Source organism: Capricornis sumatraensis, chromosome 8 (assembly GCF_032405125.1).
Source record: "Capricornis sumatraensis isolate serow.1 chromosome 8, serow.2, whole genome shotgun sequence".
NCBI classification, from domain to species: domain Eukaryota; kingdom Metazoa; phylum Chordata; class Mammalia; order Artiodactyla; family Bovidae; genus Capricornis; species Capricornis sumatraensis.
In genome coordinates this window covers 91,968,554-91,987,392 of record NC_091076.1, presented here as the reverse complement: position 1 = coordinate 91,987,392, position 18,839 = coordinate 91,968,554, and the positions used below count along the sequence as shown (strand labels likewise).

The window sequence follows — 18,839 nt, the reverse complement described above, 5'->3', positions numbered from 1 at the left end:
CTGCCTGAGTCTAGAGGAGGAGACAGGAAATAGGTGTGGCCATCCAGAGTGATATGTACTTCGAGGAGAATTGTTTTCTTCCTCTGAACTCTACTTTTCTGTCTGGCTTCTCTGATAGAGTCAGTGGCATCATTACCACCCATCTGCTCAACCCGAAAATGCAGAGTCATCTCCATGCCTCCCTGACTCAGCCCTATCTCCCTTTCAGCCACTGTGTCCCATCCTGCCCTCATCATCTCTCTCCCAGGCCATCCTTTCAGCCTGGGGGCCGGCCTTTGGCCCCCTTCCAGCTTTCGCATCACCACCAAATTGAGCCCTTCTTCAAAATCCCTGATGCTCAGACTCATACGAGAAAAATTTTAGCAAATGTGACCTAAGGGAAATCATTTGTTTGGGGAAAAAACACTGTAAACAAGGTTGGAAGAACAATGGTCAACTGAGAAAAGACATTTGTAACTCATGTAGGAAAGGCCTTCTTCCCACGTTGACCAAAGCTCACACCAGTCAGCAAGGACAAGATCCCACAGTGAGGAAAAAGGTAAAGAGCAGGAACACGTGGCTCATAAAAAACAGGAAGGGAGCTCTCTTTGGCAGTGCAGAGACTAAAACTGGAATAATACGGAGAAGATCAGCATGGCTCCTGTGCAAGGATGCATGCAAATCCGTGAAGTGTTACCTATTTTTTAAAAAAATTATACAAATGAACTTATGTAGAAAACAGACTCACAGACTTTGAAAAGAAACTTACAGTTGCCAAAGGGAAAATATGGTGATAGGGGAAATAAAATAGGAATGTGGAATGAACGTATACACACTACTATGTATATGATAGATCGTCAACAAGGACCTACTGTATAGGACTGGAAACTCTACTCAGTATTCTGTAACAACCTATATGGGAAAAGAATCTGAAAAAGAATGGATATGTGTATATGGATAAATGGATCACTCTGCTGTACGCCTGAAACTACCACAACATTGTAAATCAACTGTAGTCCAATATAAAATAAAAATTAAACAAAAAAACAAGAAAGAATGAAAAAATTTAGGGAAGGATGGTCAGTCTCACTCAAGATTAAAGAAATGGAAATTGAAGCAACAGAGAGGGCTTTTTCAACCGTTGAAAGGACAAAACTTGAAAAATAGCAACAGACAAGCTTCAAAGTTCGATGAGACCTAGTGCCGATGGGCATGTTGAGGGAAATATTCGGATTCATGGTTGGTGGAAGTGAAAATGTGTAGGACTTTTTAGGAAGACTTGGAGGTGAAGATCCATGATGTACAGAGCACTGGGCCTGCCTGGGGCCTTTTAAAAAAAAATTGCAAATTCAAATTTCAATTTCAAATATACATGAAAGTAGAGAAAATGGCAGAACAAACTCCCATATGCCCATCAGTTCAGTTCAGTTGCTCAGTCGTGTCTGACTCTTTGCAACCCCATGGACTACAGCACACGAGGCTTCCCTGTCCATCACCAACTCCCTGAGCTTGTTCAAGCACCGAGTCGGTGATGCCATCCAACCATCTCATCCTCTGTCGTCCCCTTTTCCTCCTGCCTTCAATCTTTCCCAGCATCAGGGTCTTTTCCAATGAGTCAGTTCTTCCATCAGGTGACCAAAGTATTGGAGCTTTCAGCTTAAGTATCAGTCCTTCCAGTGAATTTTACGGAGTGAATATTCGTATTCATAATATGCCCATCACTCAGCTTCAGTAATTGTCAACTTGCTGCCATTCCTTTTTTCTTTTTTCAATATTTAAAAATTGAAATATAATTGATTTATAATGTTGTGTTCATTTTTGCTGTATAGCAAAGGATTCAGTTATACATGTATATGCATTCTTTTTAAAATACTCTTTTCCATTATGGTTTAACATAGGATTTTTTTTTTTTTTTTTTTTTTTGGCTGAGCTGGGTCTTCCTTGTGGTTCATGGGCTTCTGTAACTGCAGCACCCAGGCTTAGTCGCCCTGTGACATGTGGAATGTTGGTTCCCCGATCAGGGATTGAACCCATGATCCCTACATTGGAAGGAAGATTCTTAACCACTGGCCTGCCAGAGAAGTCCCTATCATAGGGTATTGAATATAGTTCTCTCTGTTATACAGTAGGACTTTGTTTATCCGATCTGTATATAAAAGCTTACAGCTGTGAACCCCAGCCTCCTTCTTCATCCCTCCCCTAACCCACTCCTGCTTGGCAACCACCAGTCTATTTTCTGTGTCCACGAACATGCTGCTGTTCTTGTTCCTTCTCTCTCCTCCACCACCTTTTATTGGGGAGATTGGGGTATTTTAAAGCAAAGATATAATTTCATTCACCTTGAATGAAAATTTTGCAATAGCCATCAAAAGAAAAACATGGATTTATCCTTTCATCCAGTAATCCCACTGTCAAAATCCCCTTAAGGATATATTGGTAAAAGTTCACCAGGCTAGATGTTCAGGCAGGTTTATTATATCATTGTTCGTGAGAAGGAAAAAAATTCCTGGATGCCTGCGCGGAGGTTGGGAGGGACAGGAGTGAATGAATTATAGCTCACGGTCACGATGGATTAAAGAGAGTGAGGTGGCTCTCCAGGAGGTATTATTAACTGAAAGACTGTGGTATTATTAACTGGGAAATGGAGGCATTGAAGAGATTGATCATATCCCTTTGTATGATTAAAATCTCAATAAATAGACAAAACCAAAATGAAACATCATAGCAATGCTTGGATGACTCTCTTGCTACAGAATCAAGTCCAAACTCTTCAGCACACCCTTCATGGTGGTCTCTCTTTCCAACCTTCGTTCTAGCCATTTCTCCCTCTAATAAGCCCTATGAGTTGGTCCACAGATTCCCATAATGGGTTCCAAGGAGCCCTACCTTCACCTGCTCCTCCTGGAAGGGGCTTCATGGGTGATTAAGTTTGGGAAATGCTATCTTCTCCTTGGAGAGTCACAGCGCACATTAGCTTGTCGAAGGCTCTGGGAAGTTCACAGTCAAACAAACAAAAACTGCTTGACCAGGATGTACATGCCTTGCTCTGGTCCCCCCAGACTCTGGAGCACAGTTTTCAGCCCTGGCTTTCATCAGGGCTTCCTGGTGGCCCAGCTGGTAAAAGAATCTGCCTGCAATGCGGGAGACCTGGGTTTGATCCCTGGGTTGGGAAGATCCCCTGGAGAAGGGAACGGCTACCCAGTCCAGTATTCTGGCCTGGAGATTTCTGTGGACAGAGGAGCCTGGAGGGCTACAGTCCTTGGGGTTGCAAAGAGTCAGACATGACTGAGCGATTTCACTTCTCTTCACTTCACTTCGCCAGCTCTGTGAGTAAAGGAGGAGAACCACTACCCTGTGGGGGCCCCTGCCCTTTTCTGAGCTTGCACAGTCCCACCTCTCCTCTGGTAACCACCCCCACCCCCCAGCCATGCTAACTCTTCTAGTTCCCTAAGAAAGGAGCATCTTTTAGCATCTTTAGCATTCTTTAGTTCAGCCCCAGGGCCTTTCCACTAGCTATTACCTTGGCCTGGAACGCCTTTCCTCGCATGAGCTGGCTCCTTCCTTAATTCGGTTTCCCCTTAAATGTCACCTGGGAGAGGCCTTCCTGCCCCGGCCCCCGGAAGCACTGTTTCCCTTTTCATGCTTCCATGGAGAACATCTCATTTTCTGGTTTGATTGTTTTCCGTCTTTCCCACTAGAGTGTCTGCTCCATGAAAGCAAAGACGTCTTTTGTGTTCATCACCCTAGGGATAGCTCAGCACACAGTAGACGCTCAACTAACAGTAGCCAATCAAATGTGTTTCCTTTGAGATTTCCTTCCCTTGGCATTCCTTTTGCTCCCAGTGAACAGTGATCCAGCTGCGAGTCTCCTGGTCCCCACCCACCTCTGCTGGGATGTGTTCTCACCTCATCTCCTTTGCTTGGCAAAGCCCTGCCCGGGCTTCGAAACCCGGCTTTGTGGTCCCTCCCCGTGAAACCATCAGCAGCAGCCTGGTCTGAATGAGTCGCTCCCTCCTGCTCCTCCCAGGTGCCTGAATATACACACCTTCATCACCGCACAATAACTTGGCCCCGGGATGGACCGCGTGTCCATTTCTTGCTCACCTGCCTGTGCTTATTAAGGGCAGGGCTCAGCTGACTCAGTGCTGAGTTCTTGGCACCCTGCCTAGTGATGGCCCCACCATGGATGCGATGAATGGTTGCTAAGGAAAAGCCCAGCATTGGGCACTTACTGTCTGCATCCAGCAAGCATCGATTGGGCACTTCCTGTGCATAAAGTGCCAAGTTAGACCTTAGAGTGGGTTCAGAGATGAACAGAAAGCTGTCTTTTGGCTGTGCGTGCACGCTCAGTCACTTCAGCTGTGTCTGACTCTTTGCAACCCTATGGACAGTAGCCTTCCAGGTTCCTCTGTCCATGGGACTCTCCAAGCGGGAATACTGGAGTGGGTTGCCATGTTCTTCTCACGGGATCTTCTCCACTCAGGGATTGAACCCGAGTCTTCTGCGTCTTCTGCATTGCAGGCAGATTCTTTTACTGCTGAGCCACCAGGGAAGCCCTCATTTGGCTGTAAAGGATTGTAATTCTAGAAGGGGAGCAGATCCACCTCCAAATAATAATTCTAACATAAGTGACAGCAACTAGCACTCTGGCGCTAGAATAGGTGAGGGAGAGTGTATTAGTTTCCTATTGCTATTGGAAAAAATGACAGCTTCATTTTTTTAATGATTATGTATTTTATTTTCAGCTGCACTGGTCTTGGCTGCCATGCCCGGGTTTTCTCTAGCTGTGGCGAGGAGGGGCTACTCTTCGTTGAGGTGCCTGGGCTTCTCATTGTGGTACCTTCTCTTGTTGTGAAACACGGTACTTAGGGTGCTTGGGCTTCAGTGGTTATGGCGCATGCACTTAGTTGCCCTGCGACATGCAGAATCCTCCTGGATCAGGGATCGAACCTGTGTCCCCTGCATTGGCAGGCAGACCACCAGGGAACTCCCAAATGACAACATTAGGGGCTTAAAGCAACACTCACATTATCTGACAATTCTGGAAGTCTGAGGTCTGAAGGGCATCTTGCAAGGTTAAATCAAGCTGTCAGCAGGGCTGAGCCCCTTCTGGAGGCACTCGGGGAGAACTGTTCTTGCCTCTTCTGCTCCTAGAGTCTGCTTACATTCCTTCGCTCATGGCTTCTTCACTCTGACCTCCGCTTCTGTTGTCACAGAGCCTTCTCCCCGCCCCCACCCCTATTGAAGGACTCTTCCCAGGTGGCGCTAGTGGTAAAGAACCCGCCTGCCAATGCCGGAGATGTAAGACACGCGGGTTCGATCCCTGGGTCAGGGAAGACACCCTGAGGTAGGAAATGGTAACCCACTCTGGTATTCTTGCCTGGGAAATACCACGGACAGAGGGGCCTGGCGGGCTATGGTCCATGGGATCACAAAGAGTTGGACATGACTGAAGTGACTTAGCACTCATGCACGTGATTATATTGGGCTCAACCAGGAAATCCAGAAAATTCCAGTTAAGGAATGCAAATTCCTTAACTTAATCACATCTGCAAAGTCTCTTTTGCCATATAAGGTACACAGTTCTGGAGGTTAGGACGGGCACATCTGCCTAGCAGAGGGAAGGGTTACCTCTTACCCTGGGAGCCTTCACCCAGCCAGCTTGGGAGTCGCTGATCCTTCCAAATCCCTAGTGTGCACAAGGCCTGAGGCCAGCCGCTGCCTCATGTCAGCCTCATGAAGAGTTTGTCATGGAAACCAAGTAGCCTCATTTTGCAGGTGAGGCTGAGAGAAGGGTTGTGACTTGTCCACAGCAGAGTCTGCATCGATCCAGGCTCCTGGAGTTGGCCTCCTGAGTGAGCTCTTTCCATAAGGGGTGGAATAGCGATCATGGGGGTTGAGAAGATTAGGGGCTGTGATTCCTCTCCAACAAAACCTTACTGGAGAAAATGAATCACACCTGAAATGTTGAACAACAAGCCCAGGGCCTGGGTTTTGAGGCAGAAGCAGGACCAGGGGGCTGTGAAGCTGCCAGCTTGGGGCAGGTTTTAATGGGGAAGAGCAGTTGGGGGCCTCGTGTGGAACAGAGTAGTCCATGGGGCCCAGGCCTCTGCACAGCTGCGCTTCTCCCCTTGCTTGTTGGTAAGTCGTGTGCATCGTCTTGTGGTGGGCAGGGTGATCAGAGGAGGCCCAGTGGTAAAGCATCTGCCTGCCAAGGAACTAGAGGCAGGAGACCCGAGTTCGATCCCTGGGTTGGGAAGATCCCCTGGAGGTGGGGAGGTGGAAATGGCAACTCAAGTCAGTATTCTTGCTTGGAGAATCCCATGAACAGAGGAGCCTGGTGGGCTGTAGTTCATGGGGTTGCAGAGTCGGATATGACTGAGCGACTGAGGATGCATGCGGTATAGGTGATTGAAGAACCAAGAGACCCTCTTCCCGCCAGTGGTGTTAGCTAGGAGGAAGGAGACACCAATCTCAGAGCATCACACGAGTGAGACTCAGTGCCCCCCCGGAGCGAGCTCCCGGTCTGAGTGGGGAGACAGAACATTTACCCTAGGAAGCATCCACTCTGACAGGGGAGATGAAGCCTCTTTCTCAGGGAGCCTGGGCCACACATCCCCTGGAGGAAATCACTTGAGAGTGTTGAAGAGCAGGGACCAGTAAGGGTGGATTAATCCAGGAGGAACCAGTCTCGAAGGGCATGGAGAGTTGAGCGGGCAGGTGGGGCAGGGCCTGGGGGCCTGGGAGGCTGGGGTCTTGAGGATGGGCAGTCTGGAGTTCCTTTGGGATTTCTGAGTTGGTTCCCACAGGTCCTCAGGTCCCCTTCAGCCTTCAGGGCAAAGGGGAGAGGGGAGGAGCCCTGGGCCTCAAAGGGGACCCCCTGACCTGTTGCCTTCTCATCCTCCCCTCTAGCTACCTCAGGCCAAGGAAGGGGAAGGGTGGATAGGGGAAAGAAAGGGGGGGCAGAGGGGAGAAGCTGGTCCTCTCAAGCTGGACTCTTCCAGCCTCAGAAGCAGCAAGGCTTCCCACCTGTGCCCCACTCTGGCTCCCCTTACTGGACCTCCTCCCCATCCGTTCCTGTTGGTTTGGGGCCTCCCTTGCCCTCTCCTCCTGTTCTGGGCACTGAGGCCTCTGGCCCTTGCTGGGACAGGGCTCTGGACAGCTGATGTGGCTTTGCCTGGAAAGACGCGGTATCCCAGGTGGCTGAGTCCCAACTTGGGTCTACCCTGGGAGCATGTTCCCTGGAAACCAGTTATGGGGGAAGGGAGCACCTGGGGACTTCTGGTATGTGTGGGGGCACCGGAGGAACCCCCTGCCTCTGACTCTCCTAATTGGATGCCTCCTGAGGGCCCAGATTGTTCGCATCTCCCCTGGCTGCCGGGGAGTCGGAGGGTGGGGCCTTCTTTGGAGCCAGACACAAATCATTAGCGGGTGGATCTGGGCAGGGCGGCCCTGGGGCCTCAGGAGAGAGGCTGAGCAAACAGAATAGAAGAGGATTCCACCTGAGGGCAAGCATGGCGGGGCGAGGGTGCACTTCCTGGCCAGGGGTGGGGTTGCTCGGGGTGAGGTAAGGGGTAGGGCATCCCATCCTGGGCGAGGTCCCCGCAAGTGAGAGGGGCTCAGGGTCTGTGAGGAAGCAAGCTGACAGGCCCTGGTGGCCGGGCTCTGGGTGTAGGGTCTTTGAGAACCCTCAAGGATTTGGGGTGTTCTCTTCATCAGTCAAGCCAAGGTGCCAGCTGGGAGCCCACCCCCACATCCTGGGCCTCTCACTTCCCCAACCTCACCCGATATGGACTCTTTCCTTGGAGGGAGCGTAGGCGGCCATGTAGTCCCTTCCTGGGTCCCTGTCTTCCACCCTCGTCATGGTCCAGAGTCCTCGTTCCTAACGACTCAGTGAACACTTACAGAGCGCCTGCTGCATACATGCTGTGTTCTGGGTTCTGGGCGGGGTGGGCACTGTCCTAGGAGGGTGACAGTTAATGCTTGGGGGGCCGGTAGGAGCCAAGGTCAGGTGGGCTGATGTGGCAAGATGTTTGTCACCATCAATATGCATCGATTTTTTAATAAAAATATGTGTATTTTTAACATTTATTCTTGGCTGTGTTGGGTCTTCATTGCTGTGCTCAGGTTTTCTCTAGTTGTGGCGAGTGGGGGCTACTCTCTAGTTGCGGTATGTGGGTTTCTCATTGCGGTGGCTTCTCTTGTTGCGGAGCACAGGCTCTAGAGCTCGGGCTCAGTAGCTGTGTCATGCTGGCTTAGTTGCCCCGTGGCATGGAGTCGGACACAACTCAGCAACTGAACAACAATATCAGTGTGGGGTCTTAGTTCCCAGACCAGGGATCGAACCTGCGTCCCCTGCATTGGCAGGCGGACCACTGGCCCACCAGTGAAGTCCTGAGATGCATCTGTTGAACATCAACTGCATACGGGGCCCCCAGATCACCTTGCACCTTCCACCAACACCATAGGGTGGGTGTAGTCCCAGGGACCCTCCCCGCATACCCTAGTCCTGCTCGAGTCTGAGACAGGCCTGTGCTACTCATGCCAAGAACGCATGGGCTCTTCAGCAACCTCTGGAGAGGAGACCCAGGGCCTGTAGGTTTGGTCAAGCCCGGGGCTGGCGTGGGGACCCTGGGGGGATTCGGCCGTCTCCCCGGGGTCTCTTCCTGCTGTCCCCTCTCTGCTGTTCTGGACTCCCAGCGGCCTCTGGGGCTGGATTGCCTCCTCCCTTTCCTCTCCTTCCTCCTCTGGGCCAAGCTGCTGACACCTGCGGGGGGTGTGGGCCTGGCGCTGCCCCTCCGGCTGCCAGGGGCCTCTCCCTGCTGGGGGTGGAGGACAGGCCCAGGCAGGAGGAGTCACGGATGAGAGGACCTCGGCTCCTGCCAGGCCTTCCTTCCGTGCCTGGCACGGAGAGTGGGCACTGCTCGGGCCTTGGCTTCAGGCCCTGCCTACTGCCTGCCGGCTGCTCAGAAACCCTGGGCCTCGGCCTCCTCATGGCGTCGTTGGGGAGATCCGGCAAGGGCTGTCCGGAGCCATGAAGGAAGCATGTCTGGGTCTTCTTAGGTCTTTCAAGGATGGCCACACTCTCCAGAGAGCCAGGGAGACCTTCCTGGGGTCTGTCTCTGCCCCTTCACCTGGGGAGAAGGGCTGAGCTGGGCCTGTCCTTCTGCAAGTGAGGCCTTTCTGGGCTGAGGTGGGCACAGAAGTGGAGGGGGGCTCCAACAGTGGCAGAGTCCCCAAAGGCCAGAGGCACAGGGCCTGGGAGTCACTGGTGTGGGGAAACCGAGGCCCTGCCCTTGGCGCACAGCCTGATGTCAGCAGGGGAAAGGGTAGAGTAACGGGGTGATTGTGGGGCCTTGGTGATTTTCGAGAAAAGAAGGTTAGGAAACTCTCTGTCCCTTCAAACTGGGCTTCAAGACTATCGTCTGGGCGCTTTGGAGGTGGGATGCAGGCTCTGGAGAGGCAGAGGGTGGGTGGCGGGTGCCCTGTGGCCTGGCCCCCTCTCCAGGCTGCTAGCTCTGCTTCATATTCACGTCTCTGAACTTAGGGAGGCCTGTCTGGACAGAGGAGGGCAGTCAGCTGCTGGGGGAGAGGGGTTCCAGGGAGGGTGGCTCCAGCGGGGAGGGGAAGCTCTTTCTCTGGGGGTGAGTGGCTGGTGCAAGGCTGGCCTCTGAGCCACTTAGGTGACCCCGGGTTCTGTTTATTCCCTTCCCCAGCCTGTCTTGGAGTAGCGGGCAGTCCTCCCAGATATCGTGGAAGAGACCTGGTGTTCTGACCTTGCCCCCTATTCTTGATCTTGAGACCCTGCTCCCCACTTCCAGGAACGCTGGGAACCCCCAGACTTTACAGTCAGGGTGAGAGCAGAATCAACTCTGGTTGTCTCCTCTCGGCAGCCTGTGCAGTCCCCACTCTCCAACAAGGAGACACCCTTGCGTGCGAGGCCACCCACTTTCTAGGCAGGAAGTCCTTCCAGCAGTCTGACCTCAGCACACCAGCTCTGATCTAAATGGAACCCGGACTCCCTCCCTGTCCCCGTGTGTGTGGGCCCAGAGCCCAGGCCACCCACTTGCCTCCCTCCACCCCTGGAAGCTTCTCATTCAGACAGGCCCCGTGCAGACACAGACGCCAGGGTCCTGGCAGCGCCTAAATCATTAGCACCGCCGAGATTAGGCCACTAATCTCCTGGCTGGGAGTGGGCGGGTGCCAGCCGCCAGGATGTGGGCTTGTGCTTTTTCCTTGCAGGGGCCACCCTTCCCCAGGGTGTGGCCGCCCGGCAGGTCCTGCCTCTCCTGTGCTCAGCGCCTCCTCTGGGGGCCCTTTGGGGGCATCTTTCCGCAGGTACTGGTAGGGTGAGCAGGGGCAGTCACCCTAACCAATTCTCTGATTCCCTCTCTCCCTCGGCCTCCACTTGACTCATTCCCAAAAAGACCCTGGGAAGCAGGAGTTACCCCATTTTGCAAATGAGGCAACCAGGGCAGTGAACTGACTTCCTGAAAGGCTTGAATCCAGGGTTCCCTCAGGTCAGCAGCTGTGACTGTTCCTCTCAGATAGGGCAGCCTCCTGGTGAGGGACTGAGTCTCCTGCACAGGCTGGACGTAATCCCAGGAGAGCTGGGGGCTCCCCTAGGTCAGAGGCTGACTTGCTCCCACTGTAAGGGGTGGGGGAGGGTGTCCCCCTGGATCTCTCCACCCTCTCCCTGGGATCCAAGAATGCAGGGTGGGGGGCCAGAGCAGCCCCAGGCTCCGGGCCTGTGGAGCCTTGTCCCAGGCCCTTTCTGGCTCCCAGGGTTGGGTTCTCCGGACTCCCCCAAGAATGAGCTCAGCTGCCTAATTGCGGTTGAGGATGGAAGATCACCCTACCCCCGGGGCTGCAGCTCCAACACTACCTTTGTTTCTAACAGACAATGGCGGCTAAGAGGCCATCGTGCCCAGGCCAGGCTTGGGCAGGGGAGGGGGCCGGGGAGGCACTCGGGTGTCCAGCCTGAGCCCCAGGCCCTGGGCGGCTTGTACAGAAGCAAATTACACGGCTGGGGTTTTGGCTCCGACTTCAAGGGCCAGGGGCCCAGCCCCTCTTTAGCCCGGCTATAAAGAGCTGCCCGGGGTCTCTGTCCGGACCAGACCCTGCACTCGACTTGTGGACGTCATGGCTGCCACCGCCACCAGCATCCGCCAGATTTCCACCTCCGGCTCTGTCAAGGGCCTGTGTATGCCCAGCGGGGGCTTCTCTCGGATGTCTTCCATCCGTGTTGGGGGTGCTTGCCGGGCCCCCAGCCTCCTGGGAGTCGGCAGCTCTGGCAATATGTCCATGTCCTCATCCCGCTTCTCCATGGGCTTGGGGGGCGGCTATGGCGGGGGCTACACCTGCAACCTGGGCGGGGGCTTCGGCTCCAGCTTTGGCATGGCCGACAACTTGCTGGGGGGCAGTGAGAAGGAGACCATGCAGAACCTCAACGACCGCCTGGCCTCCTACCTGGAGAAGGTGCGTGCCCTGGAGGAGGCCAACGCAGACCTGGAGGTGAAGATCCATGACTGGTACAAGAAGCAGGGGCCCGGGCCCGCCCGCGACTACAGCCACTACTTCAAGACCATCGAGGAGCTTCGGAGCAAGGTGGGCACTCCCTGCCCTCTGTCCTCAGTATCTACTTCCGACTCATGCATCCCAACTCTGGACCTTTGCCAACATCTCTCCTCCAGCCTAGGTTTCCATCATTCATTCACTCATTCACTCACTCTCTCACTTGCCCTGGAACCCAGCTCTGGTCCCCAGGCCTGGAGGGCATTCCGTGAAGGGAGGCTGTGTGGAGTTCCTTCTTCCTGGGGGAGGGTATTTGGTGTGGGTGAGGTAGGCATGGTCAGGGAAGTCTTCAGAACCTTGAGGGCAGCAGCAGATGTTCCAGGTATAGAGATCAGTGTGGACAAAGGCACAGAAGTGGGGGCGAGTTTGGTGTGGCTGCTGGAAGATGAGGCTGGAAGTCTCCTTCTCACTAGTCCATTCTCCTCTGAGTTTGCTCCCCTGCTACCTGCCTCATCTCCTCCAGGCAGTCCTCCTGGATGGATGGCACTTGATTTTTCTCTTCAGACCTTGGGGGCCTTTCTATACGTTGAGGTTCAGTCTATACTGTGTTCATTGTGCTGATTTCACTGAGTTTGACATATTCTCACAGCTGTTTTTGCTCTGGGTCTTCCTCACTCCTTCCACGATGGTCACTCTGGGGTTTCCTAAGGGCAGATGCTGTCTCTCCTTGCAGAGTTTGCGGAAGAGGGCGGGGTGGTCCCTGAAAAAAGGAGCTGTGTCTTCCCACTCAGACTGGAAGCTCCCAAGGGGAGAAATTTCTCTAACTTAGTCTGATGGAAGAGGCAACACACACACACACACACACACACACACACACACACTATGATCTCTATGAACTCATGACCTTGGCATTCTGTGAACGTCGCACCTGGGTCTTTTGCACAAACCTTCTGTCTGGAAGGACCTAAAGGGCTGCAGTTTCCAGAGGCAGCAGAGAGGTCAAAGAGGTTCAAGAGCCAGGCTTGGGGAGAGCTATGCTGGGGGCTGGCTGGCCTGGGCTCAGTCCGCTCAATTTCCTGGTGGAGAACCAGGCCTGTGGCCCTGTGAGGGGCTTTGCCTGTTCCTGCCAGGGGCCCAGGCCAGAAAGGGAACTCCTGCAGTTGCCCCCTGGAAGCCGCACCGACGGGAGTGCCAGATCAGATACCGGCCTTGGTCTGGGCAGCAGGGAACCCAGGGGAGCCTTGGTGAGTCAGTGTTCCCGAGCTCCGGGGTCAGCCAGCTCCTCACCCCAGACCCCAGCGCGATGCGCACCAGGCCACTGAGTCACTGCCCCTCGGCGGTTTGCACCACCACCCCCTCGCTGTGCCCCATCAGCCTCCTGAGCGGGAGGTGGGAGGTGGGGCAGGTCTGCAGGCTGCAGACCGGCCCACTGAGGCCCTGGGGTGAGTTCAAACTGGCTCTTGGGTTCAGTCTGGAAACCGAGCCTGACCCAGGGAGCCTTTTCAGAACTTAGGGCTTCGAGTGGGCTCTGAGGTCCAGCCTGAGTTTCCTGGGGCTGCCCCCTCTTACAGCTTGTACACTTCAACCCTCAGTCTTAAAAAACTCCAAAGTCTACCCAGCTCATCTGCCAAGACTTCCTCTCTGCTTCCTCTGGGCAGCGTGCAGGGGCCTCGCCCTCCCCCTCCCCCATGGCCCTTGCCGGGAGCCTCTCTCCTGTGTTTCTCACAACAATGACAGCTCTGCTCCTTCCAGAGCCTTCCCCTTTCCTTGTGGTCATTTGAACCTCCCAGATAACCCTGTGGGAAAAGAAAACCTTGTCCAAAGGTTTGATGTGGGACCCATCATAGCTTTATTAACTATTTCATTAATTATTTAATTAAATTAATGTTTCCTGGGGGCTGACTCTGGGCCGGGCACTGTGCCCAGGGCTGGGGATTCCAAACAGAATGAGACAGGCGTGAGACAAGGCAACGTTCCTCTGGAGCACAGAGACCAGTGGGAGAGAAGAAAAATACACATAAAGTCATGGAAAAAAATTGCACTTGTGAGAAGTACTGTGTAAGAGAGATGGGCCGAGGGGAGGAATGATGGGGAGGAAAGACTCAGGGAATGGAAGAGGGCTTCCTGGAGGAGGTGGCAACTAAGCCCAGAGGTGAGTTTAGTTGGGGAAGATGGAGTGAGGTCCAGGCAGCTTGGGCAGTGACTCCCATGGTGGGAGAGGATTGCATATGGGTCTTTCTACTGGCATCATGGTATCCATATCTGGGTATCATGCTTTCTCTCCTTGTGAGGAGACCACAGGGGCCTTCACCTCGCTCACTCCAGCCCACTATCCAAAGGGCTGTCAGAGGGGTGTTGCAAGGCCTTCCCAGGGCTGCCAAGCCTGCTTGCTCACCAGCCCCACCATGTCCCCCAGATCCTGGCGGCCACCATTGACAATGCCAACTTGGTGCTGCAGATCGATAATGCTCGCCTGGCAGCCGACGACTTCCGCACCAAGTGAGTCGGGGCCTCCCGGGCGGCTCAGGGGGCTGGTGCGGCCCGGCTCTGCACCCCACAGAGCTTTCTGTGCATATGAGGGTGTCCTCGCGGCACTCCACGGCTCATGCTTCCCCTCGCTCCAGGTATGAGACGGAGCTGAACCTGCGCATGAGCGTGGAGGCCGACATCAACGGCCTGCGCAGGGTGCTGGACGAGCTGACTCTGGCCAGAGCTGACCTGGAGATGCAGATCGAGAGCCTCAAGGAGGAGCTGGCCTACCTCCGGAAGAACCATGAGGAGGTGAGGCTGGCTCTGGGATGCAGGAAAGACTTGCCTGGGAACAGGCAAGGCTGGGCTCCCCACATCTTCCTGGGCCAAGGCCACGTTCTCCGTCCAATTCCTGTCTCTGATGTGTTCCTGGCTCTGACCCTGGGAGACCCCCAGAGGGCCCTGGTTGAGGCCTGGAGGGCCCTCTCTCCGGAAAGATACTTCTCTATCCCTCGAGGCACAGTCTGCTATGTGCTGGCAGTTAACCATCTAATAGGCCAATGGGTCTAAGAACACGCTGGCTAATTATTATGGTTAATTGTAATAGTGATAGTCATAACAGCAAGGAACATCTGCCCAGCACATTCCAAGTGATTCACAGCAATTATCTCAGCTGATACTGACAGCGTCGCTGGGAGAAAGGAGCGCGTTCCTCCCTTAACCAGTGAGGAGACTGAGGCTCAGAGAGGTTAAGGAATTTATCCAAGGCTGCACAGGGGCGGGTCTTCCCTCAGGTCTGCCTGAGCCATTTCTGCACCAGCTCTCACGCCACCACCCTGCCACTTCTCCCACCTCCTAGGGACCCCAAGGCTTACCCCAAGGGTAGGGGTCCAAGACTCTGCAGGAGGGCTGATGAGCCCTGTGGCTTCCTTCTCACCAGAGCTCTGGGGTGGCCTGAGCTGAGATAGCCGAATGCCCCAACAGCAGGAGTTCAAGTGGCTCTGCTTGACTTTGAGGCTGGCTTTGGGGATGCCTCCCTGAGCAGATCCACATTCCCTAATGAGGTCTGACGCCCCCAGGACCAGCAAGGGGCTGCTTTCCCTGTGCTTGTGCTGCGCGGTTGGTGGTAGGGGCCCGAAGCGAGGGGTCAGGGCAGGGAGTGAGGCTGTCCTTGCTCATCCCCCAGCATAACCAGGAGTTGCCTTCTCTCCTGCCCCAGCACGTACTGGGGCTGGGCGAAGTCCACCGTCTAAGTGTGTGTGTTGGGGGAGATTGTTGACATCCAAAGCCACGCGCGTTTGAGACACGACAACATCTATCTCCACCTTCAGGGTGAGGAGCTGTTGGCTTGTCTGTGTCTGTCCTCTGCAATCTTCTCTCCCAGAATGAGAAGGCAGCCCCAGGGGCTCTCCCCAGGATGGCCCTGAGTGAGCTCCTGTACCCCTCTCTGCCCAGGAGATGAATGCCCTGCGAGGCCAGGTGGGAGGGGACGTCAACGTGGAGATGGACGCCGCCCCCGGCGTGGACCTGAGCCGCATCCTGAACGAGATGCGCGACCAGTACGAGAAGATGGCAGAGAAGAACCGCAAGGATGCCGAGGACTGGTTCTTCAGCAAGGTGGGTGGCCCGCGTGAGCAGGTGTCCACACATGTGTATGCTTGTGCTTTGTGCTCAGCACTGACTGGAAAATTTGCAGATGTGGATTCCCAGCTGGAAGGACCTTTGGAAACCAGTTGGGACCAAACGATCACGTTCAGGGGGAGACTATGAGGCTCAGAGAGGCCTCAAGCTCACATAGCCCTTCACGGGGGCAGGGGGAGCAGAGCCAGATCTCCTGACCCCACCAGACACTCCCCCAACCCCGGGAATTCGTAGGCAGGTGTGTATTTGGATGCAGACTCCTATGCCCCCAGTAAGAACAACACACCGAGCAGTGGCAGCACCCAGACTGTGATGGGCACACAGAGAGCAAAGGCCAGGGCCTGCCCTTACGTGTGCCTGCAACCCAGTAAAGAAGAAGCAAAGGACCGCAGGACAAGATGAATCCTGCAAGCGCCAGTGTGTACCAGTGGGCCTGAGGCCCTCTAGGGCGGGGGAAGGGCAGGTCTGGGAGGTCAGGGCTCGGGTGTGGCCCCTGCCCTCTGCCTCACCTCTGCCAGCCTCCTCAAGCCCCAGGGGCCCCATCCTGCCTTCCAGACCGAGGAGCTGAACCGCGAGGTGGCCACCAACACTGAGGCCCTGCAGAGCAGCCGGACGGAGATCACAGAGCTGCGCCGCACGGTCCAGAACCTGGAGATTGAGCTGCAGTCCCAGCTCAGCATGGTAGGGCCGCTGTCCCCTTCCTGCCCTGTGCCCACCGCTCCAGGTTGGGCCCCGCCTCCTGGACCCCCGCTGGGAGAACCAGAGGCTCCCTGCCCTGCCCTGCCTCTTCACACTGCCCCACCTCCCACCCTGCCATGCTGGCAGCACCCACAGGGCGGCACCACCTGGGGACCCACTTCTGGGGGCTCGATCGTGGGGAAGGGCCCCAGCTCGGTTTCCCTAGTTACCTACACCTTAACCCCCAGAAAGCGTCGCTGGAGGGCAGCCTGGCGGAGACCGAGGCACGCTATGGAGCCCAGCTGGCCCAGCTGCAGGGGCTCATCAGCAGCATTGAGGCTCAGCTGAGCGAGCTCCGCTGTGACATGGAGCGGCAGAACCACGAATACCAAGTGCTGCTGGACGTGAAGACGCGGCTGGAGCAGGAGATCGCCACCTACCGCCGCCTGCTGGAGGGCGAGGACGCCCAGTGAGTGGAGGGCAGCCCGCATGTGCTTGGTGGGCCGGGGTGGCTTCACCCAGGGAGGGATAGCACCAGCTGAGGCAGGAGGAGGTGTGGAGGCTTGCAGGAGAGGAAGCAGAGAACACTGGCTGGGGTCCCACTAGATGGTGTAGGCTCTGGGGAGCCAACAGGGCGCTTTTGTGTAGAGAGAAGTATGGTTGTCAAGACATCTTAGAACAGTCACTTGGGCTACAGAGAGAGAAATGTGTCTGAGGGGACAGGGTGAGGTCAGGGAGACCTGTCAGGAGGCTGGAGCAGGGAGTAAGGCCAGGGAAGGTGTTAGTCGCTCAGTCATGTCCAGACTCTTGGTGACACCATGGACTATAGCCCTCCAGGCTCCTCTGGCCATGGAATTCTCCAGGCAAAAATCCTGGAGTGGGTGGCCATGCCCTCCTCTAGGGGATCTTCCTGACCCAGGGATTGAACCCGGGTTTCCTGCATTGCAGGCAGATTCTTTACCGTCTGAGTCACCGGGGAGGAAGACCTGCTGTAAGGCAGGTGGAGGACGGGGGAGGGGAGATCGTGCACCCATAGGATGTGTTAGCTAAAAACAGCAGGGCTGGATGCCTGAAAGTGGGGCTGAGCGTGCCTTGTAGGCGGAACTCAAAAAATGTTTGAGTAAGTGCATGAAGGAATGGGTAACAATGGCACTGGGTTTCTGGTTCCAGTGACTGGTTGGTGATCCCATTGTCCAGGATGGGTGGCGCTCTGGTTTGGAGTTGGGAGGGTGCTCAGGCCCTGGTGTAAAGGGGCCATGGATATCCTGGAGTCTCCATGCTTAGTCACTCATTCCAGAGTTTTGCTCTGTGATGATGGCCAATCCATCTGCAGTCTAACCACAGTCTCTCCTGTTTTAATGAAGTTTATTTGTTGGGCCCTTCAGGATATGAAAAAAAAAAAAAAAAACCACTCACTCAGCTTCTCCTTATAAATCCCTGGTTGGCAGCAAAATGCCTCTGGGCCTCCTGTTGGGGTATCCGCTTTCCTTATTCCTGCCCACTGGGCCTGTCCCTCTGACCCTGTGGTTGCCCTTCTCTGCCGTGTACCCGCCGCTGTGATTTCTCTCCGATTTCCTGGGACTTCTCTCCCCTCGGCCTAGCCAGCTGCTCCTCCTCCCACGGGGCTGGACTCCCCACTGGGACCCCTGGGCTGACAGCTCCCCTTCTTCCTGCAGCCTGTCCACCCAGTACTCCTCGTCCCTGGTCTCACAGCCCACCCGGGAAGGTAAGAGCCTGCCCCATCCTGCCCGGGGCGGGTGGGGAGAGGCTGAGGCCCCTTCTGTGCGGGGGGCTCAGGGAGGGCCTCCAGCCTGAGGTTCTGTGTGTATCCCTCCCCCTCCGCCCACAGGCACGGTGACCACCCGCCAGGTGCGGACCATCATGGAGGAAGTCCAGGACGGCAAGGTGGTCTCCTCCCGCGAGCAGGTCCATCGCTCCACCCACTGAGGCCCCTTTCCACCTGCAACAGCCCAGCCTCCAGGGCCCAGGGGCAGCCATCGCCTCCAGCTCCCAGCACGCTACTGCCGCGCCCCGAGAGCCCGTCTGGGCCACCACCCAAGAGCTGTTGTGTTTCTCTGTCTGCTTCCTGCCTCCCCTCGCTGAGGGGGGCCTCCTGACTTTGCCCCAGTGACTGCAATTAAAGCTTTGCTTGAAGTTCAATGTCTCCTGTGATTCGGTCTGGTCATTGGTTTGGGCAGTGTGGGCTAGCGACGGAGGGGTGATGAGAGTTTGTTAAATGTTTGGGGCTGCTTGTCACCTGCCAATCTGTTCTCCCAACCCATCTGGGCCTGGGGCTCAAAGGAGGGAGGCAGGATGCTTGAGGATGGAGGGATGGGACAGTCCACCAGGTTGGGGAAGTTTTTGAGAATCAGTCCCTGGGTCCCCCATTATCAGTGGCTGGCCCCTGGGAGGGCCCCATAGGCTTTCCAGGAGCCACACCTGTTATAGAGAGCGCCCTGCCTCAGCCTGGGGCAGGTACAAGGTCAAGATCAGAGGGAGAGGGGCCGGGCAGGGGGTTTCCTGGAGAAGTGGTCCAGGGCACTGAAGGGTGTGAATGT

General features: G+C 55.4%; 1 protein-coding gene and 1 non-coding gene across 2 annotated transcripts; both read left to right on the top strand.

Moving 5' to 3' along the window:
• Window positions 1-580: 580 nt before the first annotated feature.
• LOC138084840 (U6 spliceosomal RNA) lies at window positions 581-684 on the top strand. The gene has a single exon (XR_011145248.1). It is a non-coding gene; the product is annotated as a U6 spliceosomal RNA (small nuclear RNA).
• A 10,593-nt stretch (window positions 685-11,277) lies between these two features.
• LOC138084181 (keratin, type I cytoskeletal 42) lies at window positions 11,278-18,228 on the top strand. Its single transcript, XM_068978330.1, has 8 exons — window positions 11,278-11,586; window positions 13,910-13,992; window positions 14,118-14,274; window positions 15,418-15,579; window positions 16,159-16,284; window positions 16,530-16,750; window positions 17,958-18,007; window positions 18,131-18,228. Exons 1-8 carry the CDS (start codon window positions 11,278-11,280, stop codon window positions 18,226-18,228), a joined length of 1,206 nt encoding a protein of 401 aa, XP_068834431.1.
• The last annotated feature ends 611 nt before the right edge of the window (window positions 18,229-18,839 follow it).